This window comes from Apus apus, chromosome 1 (genome assembly GCF_020740795.1).
Source record: "Apus apus isolate bApuApu2 chromosome 1, bApuApu2.pri.cur, whole genome shotgun sequence".
Classification (NCBI taxonomy): Eukaryota; Metazoa; Chordata; class Aves; order Apodiformes; family Apodidae; genus Apus; species Apus apus.
In genome coordinates, this window is record NC_067282.1 from 156,829,671 (window position 1) to 156,851,552 (window position 21,882).

The following is a 21,882-nucleotide window of genomic DNA, read 5'->3' on the forward strand; positions in this document are numbered from 1 at the left end:
AAGAAAAAATAAGATTACAACTATATGAATATACATTTGTTTGTTTTAATGAACTTGCCTCCTATGTGATTCAGATCCCAGAGTTAGCTCTGTCCCAGGTAACTGGCAGAAATGTGCATCAAAAAGTGCAGAGGAAGATATGGGTGAATGAAGTATGACCTCCCCCCTATCAGCAGAAGGGAGCTCTTAAGCTTGCTTCAGACTGTATGGTGAAACTTCAGTCTTTATATTCTCACTAAGCTGCAGAATGAACATACCACTGGGCAGAGGAAAAGGGGGTTAATATAACACTGAAACTTCTTCAGTGGCAGGAAAAGAGTCTGTCAGAGCTTTCACTTTCTTAGACATCCAAATCAATCATCCTTCAAATATTAACCTAAGTTTCATTATAAAGTCCCATCACCAATTAAGCTAACTTACATTTTGTATCTGCATTATTGCATTTTTCTCCTTAGCATGATCTTGCAGACCCAACCTCATTGAGGAACAAAGTACTTCAAAGTACCCTTGCTCTATGAAAAACAGAACACCCAAATCCCTCTCAAAGGTTTGTCACATTGATGGATCATTATCTGTCCTTAGTTTTTACCACAAAAAAAAAAAAGAAAATTGTCACTTTTGAGGCTTTTTGGTACTTTGACATGTGATCTTTTTCACATGTCTGCCTTAAAAATAAAAAGATTACTGCTTAATAGTTTCAGCTCATTTTAGTATGACCAAACTGTGCTTGTAATGAGCAACTGCTTATTTTAGCTCTGTCTGCCTCATAGTGAAAAGTGATGTGCAAGGACAAAAGATGTTTAAAAGAGCCACTCTGAGTCTTAAAAAAAACTTGAGAAGCCCCCTCAGAATTCCCCTGTGGAACCCACTGAGATTCTTTTTCATCAGCAAAGAGTTCACTGAAGCTTTACTTGTCAATGTTAAAATTTGAACTGTGAGCTGAGGTTGAAAAATAAAATCAGGAGGGGCAAGATTCCGTACTAGCACTGCTGATGATACAATAGAGGCACCCTCCTCTAAAAAGTCAGTCGAGTATCCTCTTCACTGGAGTTTGTGCATTTATCCTGTTGTAGCTAAAAAATCAGGGAAGCACTGGGATTTGGGGAAACCTGAACATACTGTAATTGAGTTTGACACCAGTGGGTAATGAATTCCATGCAAAGAAAGGGCAATTGCTGAGGGAGAGTTGGTGGTTTCCAAATACGTTCCTGTTAAAGCTTCTGTCTTCAGCTGATCTTCTAGCGAAGCTTTTATGGCTCCTCCATGTAGATTTACGGAGAAAAGAAAGCAAATGAACGTGTCAGGCAATTGCTGACCAGTTTTTGTAAGTTTCTTCCTGTTTTTTTTTGTTGTTGTGTTTTTTGTTTGGTGGTTTATTTGGGGTTTTTTTTGGTGTGTTTTGGGTTATTTTGGTGGTGTGGTTTTTTTCTTTACACAGACGCAATGGCATTGAATTGACTCTTTCACCTTATTGCCAGGATCGAGTAAGATTTTCATCACCTAGCATTCTCATTTTTACCATTTCCCCCCTGAATTCTTATGAGTGTTACTGTACACTTTATAGTACTAACCTAGCATAATATTTGTCCTTGCCACAAGGTATTAGCTTTCAAAATATAAAACTATGGCTGGAAGATGCATATCAAGAGACTGGCAGAAACAAAGAGTGAAATAATGTGACTGGTGCTACTGGTGGGCATGATAAGTAGCATGCTGTCTTATATGCAGAGAGGTAACTGTGTTGTAAGACAGGTTTTGGAGGACAAGTATTTTGTTTTGAGGATATTTATGAGAATCTTCTTTGAAGGAAAAAAAAGTAAGTTATGGCTTTAGAAGAAATTTATGGAGGCAGTAATACTAAATCCATTCACCTGATACTAAAATGTGCAGGACTGCTAGCCTCCTGGAAATGAGGCCTTCAGAGTTTATGAATCGTTGGTAGAAGTTTCTATTGCTGTTCTTCCTTTTTTTAAAGCATATTTAAATACCTGATTTTTAGAGATTATAGGTTAAAAAGAAGCAAAATATTTTATCAGTGAGGTTTTAGAAGTGATCCTACTGGTCTTGTGATTTTTACATCTTTTCTCACTATCCTGAGAAAACAGTGGTCGAAGTTTCTGCAAAAAAATTTTTGTGTGTGTTTGCAAAGTCTGATGTCTTTGTGGAGATTTTGGTGGTTACCTGACAGAAGGAAGATAAATAACATGCTTGGAGAGCAATGTGAAAAAAGTGATTAAACTGTACACCACCTGAATGTCTTTTTTTACTGCCTGTTAATTACAGATGGAATTATTAGAAATGACAGTTGATGTTTTAATTCTTTGTCACTTATATATATCCCATCATTTTCTGTGTCTTGCTCAGGTCTGAGTTGCACTGACCTAAACTAAAAAGACTTACTACAGTTTAGATTCTTGATGTGGTAATGAAGAAATAGCTGCCTCGGCATTATGTACTCAAAGAGTGGAGAATTAGAATAATGTGCCAAATAAGGCCAGTCTACTGGATGTGTTTCAGGGATGTAGGGAAACAACAACATTCAGTATTGAAGCAGTTAATGGTTTTGGCACTTAGGGCTTTATAATTAGGCACTGGAGATAAAAGGGATGTTGCCAAGCCTAGTAGGCCTAAAATTAAACCGACCAGCTGTGTTTTAGTTTTAGCACATGTGAACGTGACGCAGGTGCATTCTATACCATCTTTCAACTCTTTCTCCACAGCCCACTATGCTCTCTATTAGTATCTTGCTCTTTTTCTATTTCTGGAAGCAGAATTCTTAGTAAGAAAAAAAGGAGGTAGTAGATAAACAGATGAAAAAATGACACGAGCCCTGGGAAGGCACAAAAAGCTCTTCTGTATAGACAGCATGGAGCAAGACGTAACAGAAAGCTGTTTCCTCTCTCTTCTGCTGTAGTTGCTTAAGAACCTAACATTGTTTGTACATGTTACCAAATTATTCCTAATGGAAAATGCATAAGCAGCTGCAGAACCAGGACTTCTTTCTTCTCCCCTCTGCTTAAATAGTTTTGGTGTCAGCACATGCTTTCTTTAAGTAGATCTTCCATTCCCCTCCAGCCTCACTGGAAGAACAGAATAGGTTTTCAGTCAAGGAAGAATTTAATTTCAGCTAGTGAATTGAAGAGAACTGGGATCTCACTCTTCCTTTGGCTTTGTTTCTGTTTGTTTCTTTTTTGTTGGTTGGTTGTTGGGGTTTTTTTTTGCTGTTGGTGGTGGTGGTTTTGGTTTTTTGGGGTTGTTTTTTTTTTGGTTGTTTTTTTGGGGGGGGAAGTATCTTGGTTTCTTTTATAGGATATTGTGTAAAAGCTGTAGAGTATTAAATGTTTATGAATTCATTTAACTGCTGTTGTTATGGGGACTTAAAAGTTTCGCTGAACCCCTACCTATTTCAGAATCATAGTAGTACTTGAGAGCTTGCTTCCATTTATCTTCCCTGATAACATGCACAAAAATTCCCCTATGTGCCTTTAACTTAATCCTCTACTTATTTCAGATTTCTCTGAGATTAAGTCAAACTTGAATAATTCAGAATTGTCCTCCGAAATTTAGGATACTGAAGTCAGCCCAGCCTCCATCTCAGCTCGTCTGTCACCTTAGCACACCTGTTACCAGTTGGTTTTCTGTAACTGCTCCAGCTGCAAAAGAAGAGAATTTGGGCTGTAAAGCCTCAGGTGGGCTGGGGATCACTCCTTCCCAGAGGAGCAAATGAGCTGTTTCAGAAAGAGTTTTTAGAGATCTAATGGGTGGGGGCAGGACTAAATAGAGCTGCAGGATTCTCAGCCAGTTTTGAGGAGTGCCCTGAGGAGAGCAGAGGGAGTTCTGAAGATTGCTGCCCTTAAAGAAGGCATGTAGGGAAGAAGAGAGGATCCCCCTTCAGGAGTATGGGCTGTGTAAAGGGAATGGTTTTTAAGCCTCCTCTAAGTTTAAATCTTCCTTTGACCTAGTTACTTAAAGAGTCTCCTGTTTGAAAAGGTGAGTGTTCAGATTTTTATTTTATTCAGACTTTGTCTTTTTTAGAGTTTAGAAAGCCTTTTGGTCTCCTTAGGGTATGTCACTCTAGGGAGGAACTCTATGTTAATCCATCCCATGGCATTGCAAAGTAGGGTCTCAAAATGGAAGGAATGGAGCTCATACTTAATTTAAGAAAAAAAAGTGTGGGATTACTAGGGCCCCCTGCTTTCCCCCCCCCCCCCCCCCCCCCCCCCATTTAAAAAGAAAAATATTAAGTACTCTGAGACTAATGTAGCCATTAATCTAAAAGCTAAGGTTTATAATAAGGCAAAAATCTTGACCCTCTCACCTCTCTGAGGAATTAGGACCTGGAGGAGATTAAGTTAAAGCTACCTGTGCTCTACAGCCTGAGTTTTTACTGCTCCTGGAAGTTCAGCAGCAGCAGCTCCAGCTGAATTGGGCCATGTTCTCTTTCTGGCTGGCCTTGCTGGCTCTGGCAACTCTGGGGAGAGGCAGCTGTGTTTCCCTACGGACTTGCTAATGCTTTCCCTTCTGCTTGGCTTTGGCCTAACCAGTGTTAGAGAAACAGAAAGAGTGGGAGTTCCATCACTTTGAACTCTCCTGTCCTTGTTACCTTCTTGAGTGCATGCTCCCCGCTGATCTTATTTCTACTGCTATGCCACCACTTGTATGCTATTGTTTTTTGTGCACATGACCTATTTAGATTGAGTGTGGCTATGTTAAAATCAGGTAAATGTAGAAAAGAATGCTTAGCAAACAAAAGTTTTTGAGATTATTAGTATTAATCCTCACTGAAATGTAATCTGCCATTTGTGTCAACAGAAGTAAAATACTGCACTTTTCCCAAAGCATCATGGTGAGGAAACATCTTGGAAGGGTGTATTAATGTATGCTTCCTTCACTCCTTGCATGCTAGTCATGACAGCTAGTTATGTCTTTGAAACATGGAACAGGATGACAGTAAGCTGGTGAAGACACTGTTACGAATCTGACAGGTCATGTCCAAAACAGCATTTACTCTCCTCTATTGTAGGAATGACAGGCTTTTCTCTGAACTCAGACCACAGTTGGGAAAACTCTTCTAGTCATTAAGTGCTATAATAGACTATGCTTGGTTTGTTGTTTGTTTTGGGGTTTTTGTTTTTGTTTTGTTTTTTTTGAGGCAAATTATAGAAACCAGAGAAGCCTCTCAAGTAAACCATAGTCAGAACAGCTGAAGGTGACATTATAATATTTTTCAGTACATTTGGGCAGGCTGTGTAAATTGATTTCTACCCGGCTGCATGTGCATACAATTAATTTGCTGACATACTTTGGCTCTTGACATAGATGGCCTGTTTTGTGTCTGTTTCATTGATGTGGCTAAGTGGGTGCTTTAACTACAAGCCTCTCACAACTGAGTGCATGTCTTTACTTGTCTTGTACATATCAGGTAGAATTTTCAGTAGTTTAAAACCAAGTTAGAAGTAGAAGTCCCCTAGAAGGACAAAGTTTTAAAAGTTGCATTCTTAGAAGAATGGTACACTGTTGGCCTGTTATAAACCTTTGCACCATGCCTTGTGCTGAGCCTTTTGTAGAGATTTTCTGGAAGGATCTCTGCAGTTTCTAAGGTAAGTATATATGAGACTTAAGTTGAGCTTGGAATTTCCTCCTCAGAACTAACCTCCAGGTAAGTGCATTGGTCTGAAAATGGAGTCTGACAAAGAATAAAATTAGAGTATTATTTTAAAACCGCAGTCTTACATGAATAATGGACAGCAAGGTTAAAGTCCTTCACAATTTCCCCTGCATTTCCTAATAACATCTGTACTGATGCAATAATTTCAACACTCACACCTGGTAGAACTTAATTTTATGTTTACTTTTGGATGGTTGCACAATAATAAAAAAAACTCATGCCTGAAAATATTTGCTTTTTTCTTTTATTTTTCTTTGGGTCTAGCTTCCTTTTTATTTTTCTTCCATCTTGCACATTAACTTGACAAATAAGATAGCTGACAGAGCTGGAAAACATTCCAGAGCTTTTTATCAAGCTGCTTGTTTTCTCATGGTCTCTTCACAGAATCACAGAATTACAGAATTGTCAGAGTTGGAAGGGACCTCTAAAGATCATTAATCCAACTCCCCTACTAAAGCAGAATCACTTAGAGCACATTACTCAGGACTGCATCCAGGTGGGTTCTGAATATCTCCAGAGACGGAGACTCCACAACCACCCTGGGCAGCCTGTTCCAGTGCTCTGTCCCCCTCACTATAAAGAAGTTCTTTCTCATATTTAAATAGGACTTCCTATGTTCCAGCTTGTGCCCATTGCTCCTCATCCTGTCACTGGGAACTACTGAAGAGTCTAGCTCCATCCTCCTTGCACCCAGCCTTTAGATATTTGTAGCCATTAATAAGGTCTCCTCTAAGCCTTCTTCTCCAGGCTAAAGAATCCCAGCTCTCTCATCATGGAGATGCTCCAATCCCCCAGTCATCTTTGTTGACCTCCACTGGTCCCTCTCTAGTAGTTCCCCATCTCTCTTGAATTGGGGAGCCCAGAACTGAACACAGTATTCCAGATGTGGCCCCACCAGAGCAGAGCAGAATAGAGGAGGAGGATGACCACTCTTGACCTTCTGGCCACACTCTTCCTTATGCACCCCAGGATTCCATTTGCCCTCTTGGTGGCAAGGGCACATTACTGGCTCATGGATAATTTACTGTCTACCAGGACTCCCAGATCTTGCTTGCTTGCAGCACTACACACACACAGCCCCAAAAAAACACACACAAAAATGAAGTGCCTCTTTCATATGAAGAAATATATGACAGATTATCCAAGGGACCATTGCCAGCCATCAGACTTAATATCTGACATTTCCAAATCATACATTCTTTATAAAAACCTGACAACTTGCAAAGTATTCTGAAACTGTGAGCTGTTCTCTGCCACTTCCAATTTCATTTTCTCACATGTTTATCTTATCACAGATTGTATTTGGGGTTTGGGATTTGTTATTTAATCAGGAAAAACAGCAAGCTAAACAAGTGCATTGTAGACATTAGAAATTAAATCAAGGTGATTTCACTTCCCAGAAACTCTTTAGTCCTTCAGTGTGACACTGATTAAAGCAGTTATTGTAGTTTTTGTGCTTGTTGCAATAAGTACTATTGTGGTTACTCTCTGTTACCAAAAATTTTAAGAGGAAAAGCTCAGGAACTTTACAGCACTGTGTTTTAGACTTCTATTTTTAACTAAACTTTTGAATCATTCAACAGTAATAATATAATGGAACAGTTACAGAGAGATTTCAAGAAGACAGGAAGAACACAACACAACTCATTACTCCTAAAATGAGATTTCTGCAGCAGTGTCAGCAGATGAAAGAATTATAGAATCATAGAATCCTAGGGGTTGGAAGGGACCTCGAAAGATCATCTAGTCCAACCCCCCTGCCAGAGCAGGGTCACCTAGAGTACATCACATAGGAACGCATCCAGGTGGGTTTTGAATGTCTCCAGTGAAGGAGACTCCACAACCTCTCTGGGCAGCCTGTTCCAGTGCTCTGTCACTCTCACAGTAAAAAAAATTTTTCAGATATTCACCTTGAACCTCCTATGCTCCAATTTACACCCATTACCCCTTGTCCTATCACTGGTCAACACTGAGAAGAGCCTAACTCCATCTCCCTGACACTCACCCCTTACATATTTGTAAACATTGATGAGGTCACCCCTCAGCCTCCTTTTCTCCAAGCTAAAGAGACCCAGCTCCCTCAGCCTTTCCTTATAAGGGAGATGTTCCACTCCCTTAATCATCTTTGTGGCTCTGCGCTGGACTCTTTCCAGCAGTTCCCTGTCCTTCTTGAACTGAGGGGTCCAGAACTGGACACAATACTCCAGATGCGGCCTCGCCAATGCAGAATAGAGGGGGAGGAGAACCTCTCTTGACCGACTAACCACACCCTTTCTAATGCACCCTAAGAACTAAGAACTGGCCATGATAGTGTTTTATAATACTTTCAATAAATGATTGCTTTGCAGCAGTGTTTATGAATCATTGCAAGGTTGTGATATAAAAAATGGGAAAGGCTTTAATGAAAAAAGAAGTAGCAAATATAATTTTGATTGGAGTAAACCCCTTTTAATACAGGAGTTTAAGTGTATGTGTATCTTTAAATTGCAGAGTATATGGAAACAGGAAATGCAAGTATTTCAGAGGAACGCCCACTGGAATGCTCAGAACATCAGTCTTGCGTTTTGTCCCCAGAAGTTCCTCCATCTCCAAAGGCTAAAAGTAAATACTTGTACTCTGTGCATACAGAAGCTGTACTGAACTTCTCTTTAATATTAAAATTATATTGCTAACACATGCATACGAACACACAAAATAAACAAGAGAGATTAAGGAAGTTATTGATATTGAGAAGTGATTTTCCACGATGAATTATCTGTCTGGACTGCATACACTGTAATCCATGTCATATAAGAAAGCAAAGATGTGTACTCTCAGAAAGGACAAGTCAGTGATGGATTATAATGTATTATATTATTTGACCTTAGATATTTTTAATTTATCTGACCTTAAACACTTTGTAATATATTTTGTAATATCCTTAAGTAAAACAAAAGGTTATTAGATACATCAAAGTAGTCTGCAGACATTGTTCATGTTAAGGATTGAATTTGCTTTAGCTTTCCAAGTGAGTACCTCTTCTGATTGTATTACGTTTGGATGCCTCTTTCAACAATTGTGTGTACTCCTTTTTATCTTCTAGCATATTTTTCATATGCTGTGACTATCACTGTTGTGTGCATGTGTTTTCATCTTGCACTTGGATTCACCCTTTACACACCACAGCCACTTAAATTTCGCATTTCCGAAGTGTGGTGTCGTCCTGCTTCTTCCAAACCTGACTTCTGCCTTCTCTAATCATCCAAAGTAAATTTAATTGACTGCTGGCAAATAACTAAGCCTCTTTTTTTTGTTTTTGTTTCATGGGTTTGTTTTTGGTTTTGTTTTTTTGGGTTGTTGGTTTGGTTTGGTTTTTTTAAACACCTTTTACAGGGGAAGTTTTCATTCTTGAGAAAACTGAGTTTACTGCTGCCCACAAGATTATAATCTTTGTGGTGATAGTAAACAAATGCTCTGGTTCCATTCATGTTTCCCATTGGGGTACTTAGCAGGCATGTGGTATATGAAGATAAGTAGCTCCTCTGAGATTAGTAAAATCATAAAGTCAACTGCCCTGTGCAATGGAAATGTCTGTCTCAAAACTGAGTAGTAAATATTTTTGAAGTATGTTTTATTTCTTAACAATAAGGTCATGATCTCACATGCCTTGTTTCCACTTTCAAGGCATAAATACTGTAAAATGTGCTATCTGGCTTTTGCTTGTCCATTGTGTAATTTGATTCTACAGTAAAGAAATTGTACTTGATTATGCTTCCCATCCATCTGCCATTCTCTGACAATCTAATTTCAAATAATTTAAAACAAATTTAGAAGAGGGATAGTAGTATCAGCTACCTTTCAGTGACTGTCATGAAAATCCATAGCTAGATAGAGGGGAGAGACCTTAATTAGTACCTGCACTGAAAGAAATAGGCAATATTTGTCTTTTATGTCTTTGTCCTGGCAGCAATCAACCAGCTACTGAGTGTATACTTTCAGGTCAGTCAGCACCCTTGCACTTCCAGTTTTGTCACACAGAACTCATTCTTGCCCAGTAAGAAATATTGCAGGCCATATGTAGGAGACAATGGGATTATGAACATAAATCTGTAAGAAACCGTAGTCTGTTTCTTTTTTAGGGCACTTTATCATGGTTTTTAGAATAGTTACTAATATTTAGGGATTTTGCTTTCTATTTTTGCAGAAAAAATGTTTTTGGCTTGGAAAATTTCAGTCATAACTGGCCACAGTTGTAATTCTAAAAATATTTTTAGGTTATTTATGTTTGCCTAAGATAACAAACAGTGACTAGGAAGAAATATGACACAAAAAGAGCTCTAGACCAAGCAGATACAATCTTAACCACAGCTTCTTCAGTTACATGAATTTACACTTGTGCATTTATGTATTCTGAGCTTAATATGCTCACTCTGGTTTTCCTTTTCAGCATTTTTTTTTCCCAAAGATGAACTAAAATAGAATAAATTTTGTATTTTAACAAGTCTAAGGACTATAGCTGGCAACAATATGACTCTTGTAAACCTAGTAATGAGAAAGGGTTTCTTTTTTGCCCCTTGAAAAACTTGGCCTTCATTGCTGTTACTGAAGGTAGCTGTGTTACACATGCAATAGATTATCAGACCCTAATGCAGCTGTTCATAACAAGTTGCTTTTTACTCTGCAGCAATCTTGCTGCTGCCAATGAGCTATTTGCAAAAGGGTAGTACTCGGTGTGATTCTAATACTTACTACTAGTAGTACTTCTAGCAGTGGCCCACAGTTGGCATAGACATACAGAACCCATTGTCTTAGTATTTTGGTAGATTTCTTAACCTAATAATTTAATAAATTAAGCAGAAAACATGAAACACAGGTGCAGAAAGCACTAAACATGGGTTTCTGGTAGACTGCTGTAAGGAGGAATTTTTTAAACTTGTGGGTTTTGCCCGGTATATCCTTCCACCATTCCTTTTAATCCTGGGAAAGGAAGCAAGAAATTGTTTACAAAATATAGCTACTTTGATGGGACAGATGTGCATTCCTGAAAACTGTTCCAACCTAATTACAGTTTATGGAACCTACATAGTGCATTAATTGATCACAGCAGCAAACATTAACACAATGCAGAGTATGGGACACTGATTTTGTATGTTTGTAGAAACTTTCCTTTCCTGGATTAATCCATTCTGGGATATTTGCTATTTCTAGCCAATTTTCAGAGTTAGGAAGCAGAGAAAGGATAAGTATATATTGAAATTTATCCTAATTAAATGCAAGGTATAAGGGAATGCAGAAGTATTTAATTACCTACAGTGATTCCTATTCTGGAATGAGATGCCATTTTTTTTTAGGGGATAATTATGCATGAAGATCACTATTTAGATGATAAGGCATGGAAGATAACAGATACTCAATAAAATTCAAAGAATGTGCATTTCCTTTTTAGGCATAAATTACCCCTGGTATTCTAATGATTGACTAATGGTGTGTCTGTTTTTAAAGGTGAAGCTGTGACTGGAGAATTATCAAAGCTCTTAGATGAAATCAAATTGTGTCAAGAAAAGGAATACTCTTTTGAAGATCTGTCTCGTACAATATCAGACCATTATCTGGACAATTTTAGTAAAGTCTCAGAGGAAGAACTTATGACCAATGGAAGCCAAACCAAGCTTAACATAGTAAGTAAGATGGGATACAAAGACAATATATTCAGTTATATCTGCTTTATTTGTTTCACATTAAAGAAAGAAATAGTGCAGAAGTAACACATTATAATACATTTATCTGTCTGTTTTTTTTTTTTAAAAGGCATGTTTTCCTTACAGGTTTTATGTTCCCTGTATTTTACAAAGATTTTGCTTCCCACACCTCAGAATGGCTTTTTATGGCAGCATTAATATAACTAAAAGTTCAGGTTAATTGCTCCTTTTAGCAGGGGTAGTGCAACAATAGGGTTGTGGTTTTTTTTGAGAAATCAATTGAAATCAGTAAGCTCAATGCTATATCAAAGAATAAATGCTTGCAGAATCTGATCAGAAGTGCTCCCCCTAAAAGAAGCAGCTAAGCATCTTCATTTATGACTTTTCTACATTTTATTACTATATATAGCTTTCCCAATAGCCTAATGGTATTAGTGAGTCTCTAATACTGAAAATTGCAGTTGTGATTTTCAGTGATTTCCAACTACAGTTGAAGATATTACTTTATTCACAGGATTAGTAATAATGAAGTGTTCAAAGATTCTTTTTTGATGTGTATCGTAACCAGCCTTTATTTATTTATATATTTATTTTTAAAAAAAATTGAATTATCTTTCTCACTACGTAAGTAAATGGGATTGCCCAGGGAATAAAGCACAGAACAGAAGGAAAATGCTAAGTGCTAAATTTCAATTAGTGTTGCCTATAAGTTAAGAAAAATTATGCTCTCTTATGTGGTGAAAAATGGCAAGGACTTCTATGTTCTCAGTATTTCAATTATTTCAATATATGGGGACAGACTGAGATTTACAAAGATGGTTAGCTGTCCTAAAATGCAGTAGATACTTTTGTAAAGCCCTTCTAGATGTTTGAATTACTATGTACGTAATCCATATTGAAGTCAGTCTGAACAAGGTATTGATCCCATTTAAGCATTTTTATACATATTGCTGATGTTTTTCTGTATTTAGAGTAAACACAACTACACGGGCCTATATGGAGAGTACTATTTGCTGTGATGTGGGATTTTCCTGTTTATTCTAAAACATCCATTTTGGGTTTTAAGTGTTTTAAGGCCACTCAGTATTTTCAGTCTGGCTGCCTTGCATCAGGGAAGTTTTGACACACTGCCTTTCGTTTTGGCAGCATGTGGCCTTCCCTTGGTGTGTAGACTCCCTCTGTAGTGCATGGGTCATATGAAAACCTACATGTGCTGTAAGGAGCCATCAAAGAGTAATCAGGAAGAAGCACTAAGATGAAGAGATTTGTTTAGCTCTGAAAATGGGTATGAAGGTGAGTGCTGCCAAACTACTCTGGGTGCAGGACCTGCAAGCATCGTGATGGAGGAAGTGTGACAAGTAGGGTGATGATTGAAGAAACTTAAATGAGTATTCATGTATGTGAATGTGGGGATACAGAGAGAAAGAGAAGTGGAGACATATATAGATATGGAGAGTCAGAAATAAATTCCTTGGATATCTATTGAAGAGAGAGATTCTTAGAGATTCTTCTGACATTAGTCTTCTCATCCTTGGGAAGCTTTTGTAAAAAATCTCAATATACTAAGTGGGGTCTTCTCTGTTACTAATTTTTGACTGTGCCAATATGATCTCTGAAGAGATGGAAGAGCCAGGTCCCTTGTAATATGTCAGATGATGCCATTTCCTGGACAAATGTTTCCAGAGATGATGACTGGTGCAAGCTTTTCAAATTCTGTAGTCCAGTGATCTGAACAAGTTTCAAAACCCAAGCGCTGACACTCTGTGACTCTTAGGGAGATTCTGCAAAGGAACTGGCTGCCAGGAGACATTTGAATTTTTTTACTAATTCTATTTTTCAGAGAAATAGGAGGCCAAGACTAGGGAATTTCTGCATTGAACCGTAGCTTGTAGGTAAAAAACTTAGAGTAAGGCGCATCAGGAGCGAGCTCCTGAGGCTAACATGGTCGTGTGAAAGAGAGGAAGCATCAGGAAGTAGATTGCATTTAAAAACTGTTTTCAAGCAGCTGGCTCTTTTGAGGAGGGCCAAATCAGCTGTGGTGCTGCTCTGGCTAAATAAGGTATAGACTGATTCAGGACTGCAGAAAGGAATGTCTGTCTATCTAGGGTCTACAGCCTCGAATTCTTCCTTGAATGCCATCCTCTTTTGTTTGAAATGGCCTGGTTTTGTTTTGTGTAAGGGTAGTGGGGATGCCTGTTTTAATATGGTAACCTTATAGCAAAAGTCTTTGTCTGGAAAGTGGAAGAGAGGGGTTCAGTTCTCTCTATGGCATACGGGTGGCTTTTAACATCGCATTTGTAGTCTCCCAAATAAAATTATTGAGCATCAGCCTCCAGTTGATCCCTTCCAGTAGTCTTTCTAGATTTTACAACCACAGGAAAAACACCAGTGCAATCCTGAGAGCGGAACTTAGGAGTCCCTATTAACTAGCAAATTCTGTTCCTTTTCTGGCCTCAGGTGTCTTCTGTTGTTTGTTGCTCAGTGATAGAGCACCTGTGTAAAATACCACATTTTGTTTTGAAGAAACTGTTGGAACTCTAGTAGGCCAAGAACAGAACTGAATACGTTCTTCACATTTGCTGAATTATTAGACAGCTCGCCAACCTCTTAGCAAGTTGTTCTGGTATGTCTGGACTAATGGACTTCCTTTTTTTATCAAGTTTTTCATTGAAAACGCTATGCATTTTATTCCTTGATATGTTTCTGTTGACTAGGTGTGTGAGGTGTGATGTAAAGTATTATCACAACCAGAGGTTTATGTACTTATTTTAAATTAAAATAGGAAGCAGAGTTTGCGCAGCTCTCAGGTTAGGTGAAACTGAAGAAACTTTCTGGATGAAAGTTTAGTCACCTTAATTCCAAATTACTAGTCAGATCTGTATTGACTCTTAAGTTTCCTCAGAATGTGGAAGAGGTTAATAGGAAAATCGAAGGGCAGGATATTAGGGACTGGAAGGCATTAACATCTGTGAGGGTGGGGGTGCAATGAAGCAGTAAGTAAAAGCAAAGAGAATAAGAAAAGACACCACAGTGTAGATGTGAATAGGAATGGATCTGGAGATGAGTAAACGTGTCCTCATAGCACACATGCATTTCAAACGCTTAAAGGGAAACCTGGAAAATTTCTAGGTTCCTGAAAAGCAGACTGTGTTAGCTTCCTGAATGAGGAGAGCAGGTAATGAAGAGGATGAAAATTGTGAATGCTTGTTTACTGAATAGCACAAAGTCAGATGAGAATAAGTTAATGTGATCTTTTGTGTGAAGAGTACATTATAATGAGTCAAGAAATTCAGGTTAAAGCTACACTGAAATCTTAATTTCAGTGCTTGATTTTGCAACTCTGGCTATGTTTTTTATGAGCTGTGATGTAAAATATCAGTTAAATGTTTCTGAGTCCATCTTCACCAGTCATGTATATTATAAACTATCAGACAATGCCCTGTTTGTTGTCTCCACAAAGTTAAAGGCCATATTGACCATAATTTTGCCACTGGAAATGCGGGCTATTATGCTGCTTCAGAGAGAGTTCCACTTTAGTTGGCATTCCTAATTTTTCTGAAATGTTTGTATGCTGTGTTGGGTTGATGCTGGATTCATAGATTTTTACTCCCAGTTCATTTCTGCCTTTCTTCCACCCCATTTTAGTCATCATGATTTGAATATGCTCTGTAGTTCCCCTGTGCATGCAAAGGCATAGAAAGCCCTGGTAGCTGGGAAAGCTTTATTCTCATGCATGGTTCAGTGCTGACATACTGCAGTTTTACTCTTTCCTAAGTGCAAAACTTCCACTCCAAATAACTAGGATTTGATTGTTCAGCAAGTCAGGAAAGGAGCTGTGCTTCAAAACTTGTTCCAGAAAATATGCAGTGGAAAAAGATGTAGTAGAATCCTTTATCGTATTAGTTAACTTAAGGGTTTCATGTTAAAAACTAAGCTGTCTTAAGTATAACTGCTAGCAAAATCAGCTTTTGACAATACCTTACAGTAGTTTCAGGGTGGTTTGGTTTTATTTTTTAAGTATAATTAAAAAAAAAAATATTTTCCAATAGATGGCAGTCTGGCTCAGTAATTTCAAGAACAAAAGCAGCCATTTTATGAGAGTTTTCCAATCTTTTTCATTGCTGCATTAAAGCCATGCATTTTTTACACAGTTGATAGTGCAAATTGCTTTAAAAAATCCACCTGTAATTTTTACAAGAGGAAAATTTATTGAACATCATGGTTTACGTTTAAACTACAAACTAAAATATCGGGGCTAAGTTTAGAGGTTACACATCAAGTGTATATCAAACAATCTGTGAATTCAAGAGCAAGTAAGAAAATTTAAATAGACGTAACTTGCAAAGCAGGGATCTACAAAAATAAAGTGTGTAAGGAAAATGAACCGAAGAATGTCAGTGTGTATATTGTGAGGAATCTTCTTGAGCTCCTGCAAGTAAATTGCTTTAATTTATATTACTCTGCCCTTGCAGTACAAACTAAATCATTGCCGATTTCTTGTCAGGCTTGAGGTTCCTGTGTGTATATTCATGTGAGAACAAATTATTCTGAATGTAATATTGAAGCTAGAAATGTGCTGGATTGGTTGCAATGTATTTGTTCATTGTGTTCTTACTTAAAGACAGAAAAGAGAGATATAGGCTTTATGCCCATGTAAGAAAAGTTCCTGTGGATACCAGAGAATGATGTTACTTTTAATTTGCTTTGGACAGCCTGAGATTGCAACACAAAAAAATGGGGTATTAAGAACTTCTGCACTTCCATATGTGTATATGAGTATATATTTCTATTTGCAAGATGTCTATATTGGATGCAATACATAGCTATCTTTTCCTATCATAAATTTGATAATTTATTTTAATGATTTTTTCTTCAAATTGACTCTTAAAAGAGGTTTTTATCATTCTGTGTTCAAAAATTTATTATATATTTCCAATCCTTCCTCAAGAATGATTTTGAGAAGTGCTGTTTTCTTTTCACTTAGAACATCATGAGAATTTTTAAACTAAAACTAATTTCAAAATAATAAAAATCTGCCATAAACACTTGATAAAACTGAAGCTCTAAATTGAAGTATTTTCTTCAGATCAGTCCCCTTTAATCTTGTGTAGTAGGTGGTTGCTTGCAGTGTTTGCTTTTACATTTATGCTATTGCCTTCAGAAGCCTAGTACAAAAACTACATTATTGATTTGCAAGTGCAAATTCAGTCTCTTGCTGTCCTTGGGTATGTGACATGACTTTAGATTAAAGATGATGTAGTTCCTGAAAGTGCTTTTGTGCTGTTAACAGCCGGGTATACATTAAAGGAATTTACTTAATTGCCTAGAATAGATACTGAGAAACTTATAAGATGCCCTTTTTTTTTTTTTTCTTACAGAATAAAATTGAAGATAGTAAAAACATGTAGAATTATACTGACTGCACTACAGAGGGATTTCACAGAAGTGGCAGCAGTATATCTAATTAATTTTTCTGTGGTTATATAATTGATAATAAAGGCTGGCAGCAGTAATTTAAATTTAAACATGAAGAAAGGTTCTGTGTAGTCTCAGGGAAAAGCTTGGGTTTTCATCACAGGCATAGAAATGTCAATTTCTGATTGCTTCTGTCATTCAGAAAAGGAAGTTGATACTTACATGTATTAAGAGAGTGAAAAATAAAACAAAATAAAACTTTAAATCATCTTCTATTAACATTGTTGAAAACAGTGATGCCACATATTCAAATAGATTTGCTTTTTGCTCTTGCATCAGAAAATCAAGAAGATGAGGGTATATAAAGGCAGTAAAACTATGATCATGTTTGATTTGTGTCTAAGAGGAGATTTGAAAGGATAGAATTGTGTTTTTGAAAGAAGATGGTTAAGAATGAATATATTAATGGTAAATACATTTTATGCTTGGTCCTTTGGAAGTCAGTTATTCTTATTTCTTTAAGGCAAAGAAAAATGATTTTTAATGAAAAGCTCACATACTTTTTTTTCCCCTTTTACAAGGTAATAAACACTGGAATTTGTTGAAAAACACTGAGGTAAAAATATTAATGAGTAGTGCTGATTTTTTTTTTTTTTTTACACAACATTTAAATAGCTAATGATTGGTCTGAAATCTTATGATGTCTACAAGGAACAAATGTACTGGAGTAAAATGTTTACTGCCTTGGATCAAAAGTGGTAGCCTATAACAATATCATACACTTGCATAAAGGCATTATTGAGAGAGTGAGACAAAATTCCACATGACAATGATAAGCAAACCAGAGTTATGTACAATGGCTGACTAATTAGGATACATTAAAAACACATTCAAGAACAATTTGATTTACTTATTCATTAGGGAATAGTAAGACAATCAGACCTGATTGTTTGGGTCTCCATGGAGAGAAACCAAGAAATTTTAAATAATTTAATATAGCAATATTTATTTAACTTGATATTGCAGCTCCCTTGAATTTTGCAGAATTTGTGGTGGTAAGAAAAAAAGATAATTGTACTGAGGGTTAGTGTTTGGAATATTGTTGTGTTACTGAATTCCCCTTTTATAATAGTAATAGATAATTTATGCATTGCTAAATTTTGACATTGCAGTAATTTTGTGCTATATTGTACTTTAACTCTTAGACCTAGTTCAGTTATGAACCTCATTTTACAAGCAAATACTGACTCTATTTCTGTGGGAAATAAAATTATGAAGGACATCTCTCCCAGGATACATAAACCTTATGTTTTAAGATTCCCTTGTGGCAAAAGTCTACCCACTCTCTGAAGATTATATAACTTGAAAAATTGTTTTTAAAAGCTACCACCCAACTAAAACCCATCTGTTAGTCCCAGTTTCTAAGGCACACAGTGGTATTTCCCACTGAGAAGAACTATTGTTGCTATTATTTTTGTCTTTAGGCATTTATAGTGTGACACTGAGTAGCAAACATCCACTTGGTCAGTATAGAATAATATGTTTGCTATAAGCTACTTCACAAAATTATTTCTAAATTATCTCTAAACATGAGGTGATTGTTACAAAGGAGCAGAGTGAAATATACCAACTTCATATGAATTTTTGTTCCTTCTCTTAGCTAATTTATCTAGGCAAGAGAAGTCCAGACATTTTTAGTGTATCCTTTCCTAACCTTTCTACACTTGCTAAAATAGGTTGTTTTTTTTTTATCTATAGGTTACACTGTGCTTCAGTACAGTGTTGTAAAGATTTCTGTGGTAGAGGTATCCTGACAGCAGCTGTGTGGCATGCTCACACAATAATTTGCTTCACAGCCAGCTAAATTGGCCTGCAGCTCCCTGCTGCTGAGATCTGGTAGAAGTATTGCAAGACAGTCTTCCAGCACACATAGATGCATCCTGTGAGACAGTCAGCGCTTCTTTAAGAATATAAAATACAAAAACATGACAACACTAAGCATGACTTAAACTACATGGAGTAAAGTATACCTAGGGGAAGGTGCTGGTCAAGCCACCAGTTCATGTAATCTGTGTTAAAAAGTACCTTCTCCTTTTTCACTAGAATGACCTTTTGGAATTTTTAACTTGTCTGTCTAATTCCGTATGTGTGTGGCAGATTCCTTGACCATCAGATACTTGCAGCAAAATAACTTACAAACAAACCAGTCTCTCTGAATGCTGTTATGTGTTTGGCTTGCACTGGTGAATTGTAAATGCATCTCATCCCTTTGCTCCAATTTGTCACATCATGTACCACAATGACCCTATATTACTGTGTTTTGCAAAGCATGTGCTGGTTGTACAGGCAGTTCCTTTTTCTTTTTTTTTTTTTTTTTGGTAAAGTGTATGCTTCCATTTATTCTTATGCAGTAAAATCTGACAGAGTATAAAACAGGAACTAGTTTGTGCACACTCTCCATAACTTGCCATACTTCAGGCTTATTCTTTCTTGAAACTTTCTTTTTCATGACTAGGTAATACTTGCATTTTCAAGTTTATTTTGTATGTAAATCTTGCCGTGCTACCAACCACTTGCCCTGCTATGGACTCTTTCAGCTTAGCTAAATCTCTTTTACATAAGGATCTCAGATATGAGTGTAACCTTTTTTTCCATATAAAATAATTATAATACAAGCTTTTCAGATCAAAGACCTTGTTTGTCGTTACGCCTATAAAGCTGTATGTAAATTCGGGGTGCTCTGGAAATGATTCATAATATTTTTATCTACTCAAGAATGCTGTTGGACAGCTATGTTATATTAAATCAAGCACAGTAGATTTTTGCTCTTTTTTTTCTCACAAGGATCGTTTTAGTCAGAGACTGTCATATGTTGTAGTAATGAGCACATATGTAAATTGAAGACTAACCTCTGTTTTGTTATACTTAGATGAATACCAAAGAAATCTACTAATCTTAACAGGATTAGCCAGGATCTGAGGGCTCTATCAGCCCTGATCTTGAAATAATTCCAAATAATTAATAAAAAAATATTCCAAGTCTTTCCCAATATGAAGTATATTTGCTCTAATTAAATGTATTTTTGTGTGTTGTTCAGTGCTTTAGAGAACAACCTTTTTCACCCTTGTTTGTGCCATTATTTCTTTCGGGGTTTTTGTGGGTTTTTTGTGTTTGCCTGTGCCATTGTGGATACTATTGCCAGTCTTGCATAGCAGAGAAGTTGTCCTTTCCATTTCTTCCATATCCTCAGTGTCCATCATCCTGTGAGTGCACGGAAGTGAATTACACAATGTCCACTTTTTAAGCTACAATCTCCAACTTAATTTAGATTCTTCTGACACCATTTCAGTCACTTCTGAAGAACAGAAAGAGAAGATATTACCATGAGATGTCTACCCAGGGAGGTCATATTGCAATATTAACCTCAACTCTCTCTTTGTCGTATTATTACAAAGCCAAATAGTTCAGAAAACTGGTTGCTATTGCCAGGATAGCAGACACCAGAGATGTTTCCCTCAATCCCTGACCTTCCAGAGAGGTCTGCCAAAAATCTCTCATGGACTCCTGCCTGACCTTTACTTGGGTTTCACCTCTCCTAAGGCTTTTCTTCAGTGTTTCAGCCAGAATCAGGTTTGCATCTTCTCCTTCACAGGAGGAAAAAAAAAGTTATTTTCATCATGTTCTTCCTTGATTCTTTTAATATGCTCCCTATTTGATCAGAGTACCACCAGTTAGGGGTGCTGAAATTCCAAGGGTTGGATCCAGCTGCATTAAGGATTTCAAGTCACTGTGGATGTGCCAGGTGCCTTTTGCAATGGGGCTGATGTGGTCTCAGCCGTGCCTTCAGGGGGAGTGATTGTATCAGTATCTACCCTTTAGTACTGAAAATGACACTTGATGCCTGTGCTTGGCAGCTGAATCCCACCATAAGCCCTCAAGTCAGTTGCGTAAACATAGCCATCTAGTGCCCTTCTGGTCAGCAGTTGAGATATCTACATGGGGCTGGCAGATGTGACAAAGGATTTGGGAAGTTGTGGTGCTCTGGAACAGCAGTTAGAGGCTAGGCAGGGTGCCCCAAAGATAGATGCTGGACTTCAGTGTAGTGGCAATGATATAAGCAATGATAACATTAAGGATTTAGAAATGTTTGTGAAGCTTCACTAACCTACTTGGTTTATTGTGTTTGAGTATGTAACTATGTATGAGATCTACAAGGAATACAGAGGACTTCTGTAATACTTAAGTAGTATTATGTTTTCAGAAATTAAAATATAACTTTGCAATCTTAGAATTAGTTTTGATAGTTTGTACAAAACCAGAACTTGAATATGTGGGAGATTTATTTTTCACAGTCGTATGTAGATATTTACCCTAGGGGGAAGATAACTGAGTTAATAAGGAAAGAAGAAAGAGTGCTTTAAAATGTACTATTTTCTATCCTGCAATCTTAGACAAGTTATACAACATTCTAGAATTTTTTAGCTTGTTATGTTTCTGCATGTTGCAGAGGTATTTCTGTAATATTTCTAAAATTCTATCACTGCTGTCAGCAGTCACCAGTGCAGGTTTGATTGTGGTTTTAATACATATTGGCCTAAGAATAAATGAGTGATCTACCTTCTCAACAGTAGGTAGAAAACAGTAGAGGAAGAAAAGAAATCTGAAAATATCTTTTGTATATTCCTAGAGACAACACTGTCTACTCCGTTAGTGTAAGAAAAAAATTATTAAGCTTGGAACTGGCAGTAAAACCTGATGATCACCATCTGATAGGAAATGCATGAGAACAGTGAGAACCATATGGATATGCCTCTCAGTTGTTTTCTGTAGTGAGTGGAACATCATAATTTTATCAAAATTTTATTTTACAAAATTTTATTATTTTTCATAATTTTATTTATAATTTTATCATAATTTTATAGAGCCTACTAATCCATTAGAGCTAGTGAACCCCTGCAGGATCCATTAAAGGATGGAGATAAGTGTAAATGTATGGTTTGGCTATATTGTATTCTATGATTCTTTTGCAGTTGAATAAGTAGGTACTTAGCAGCAGCATTTCCAATTTCCCTTCTTCCTCTTAATAAGAGGTAAACAAGTTATATTAATGGTAAATATTCT

General features: G+C 37.0%; 1 protein-coding gene across 10 annotated transcripts in view; it reads left to right on the forward strand.

The window, feature by feature from the left end:
* ANKS1B (ankyrin repeat and sterile alpha motif domain containing 1B) overlaps window positions 1–21,882 on the forward strand; it is a 432,033-nt gene that overhangs the window by 74,150 nt on the left and 336,001 nt on the right. For 9 of the 10 annotated variants that reach the window (XM_051612894.1, XM_051612912.1, XM_051612951.1 and 6 more), the window contains exons 7-8: window positions 8,159–8,269; window positions 11,150–11,325. In XM_051612894.1, the coding sequence (XP_051468854.1) occupies window positions 8,159–8,269; window positions 11,150–11,325 (287 nt within the window). The remainder of the gene's footprint in view (window positions 1–8,158; window positions 8,270–11,149; window positions 11,326–21,882) is intronic. The other variant, XM_051612932.1, reaches the window with a different exon arrangement.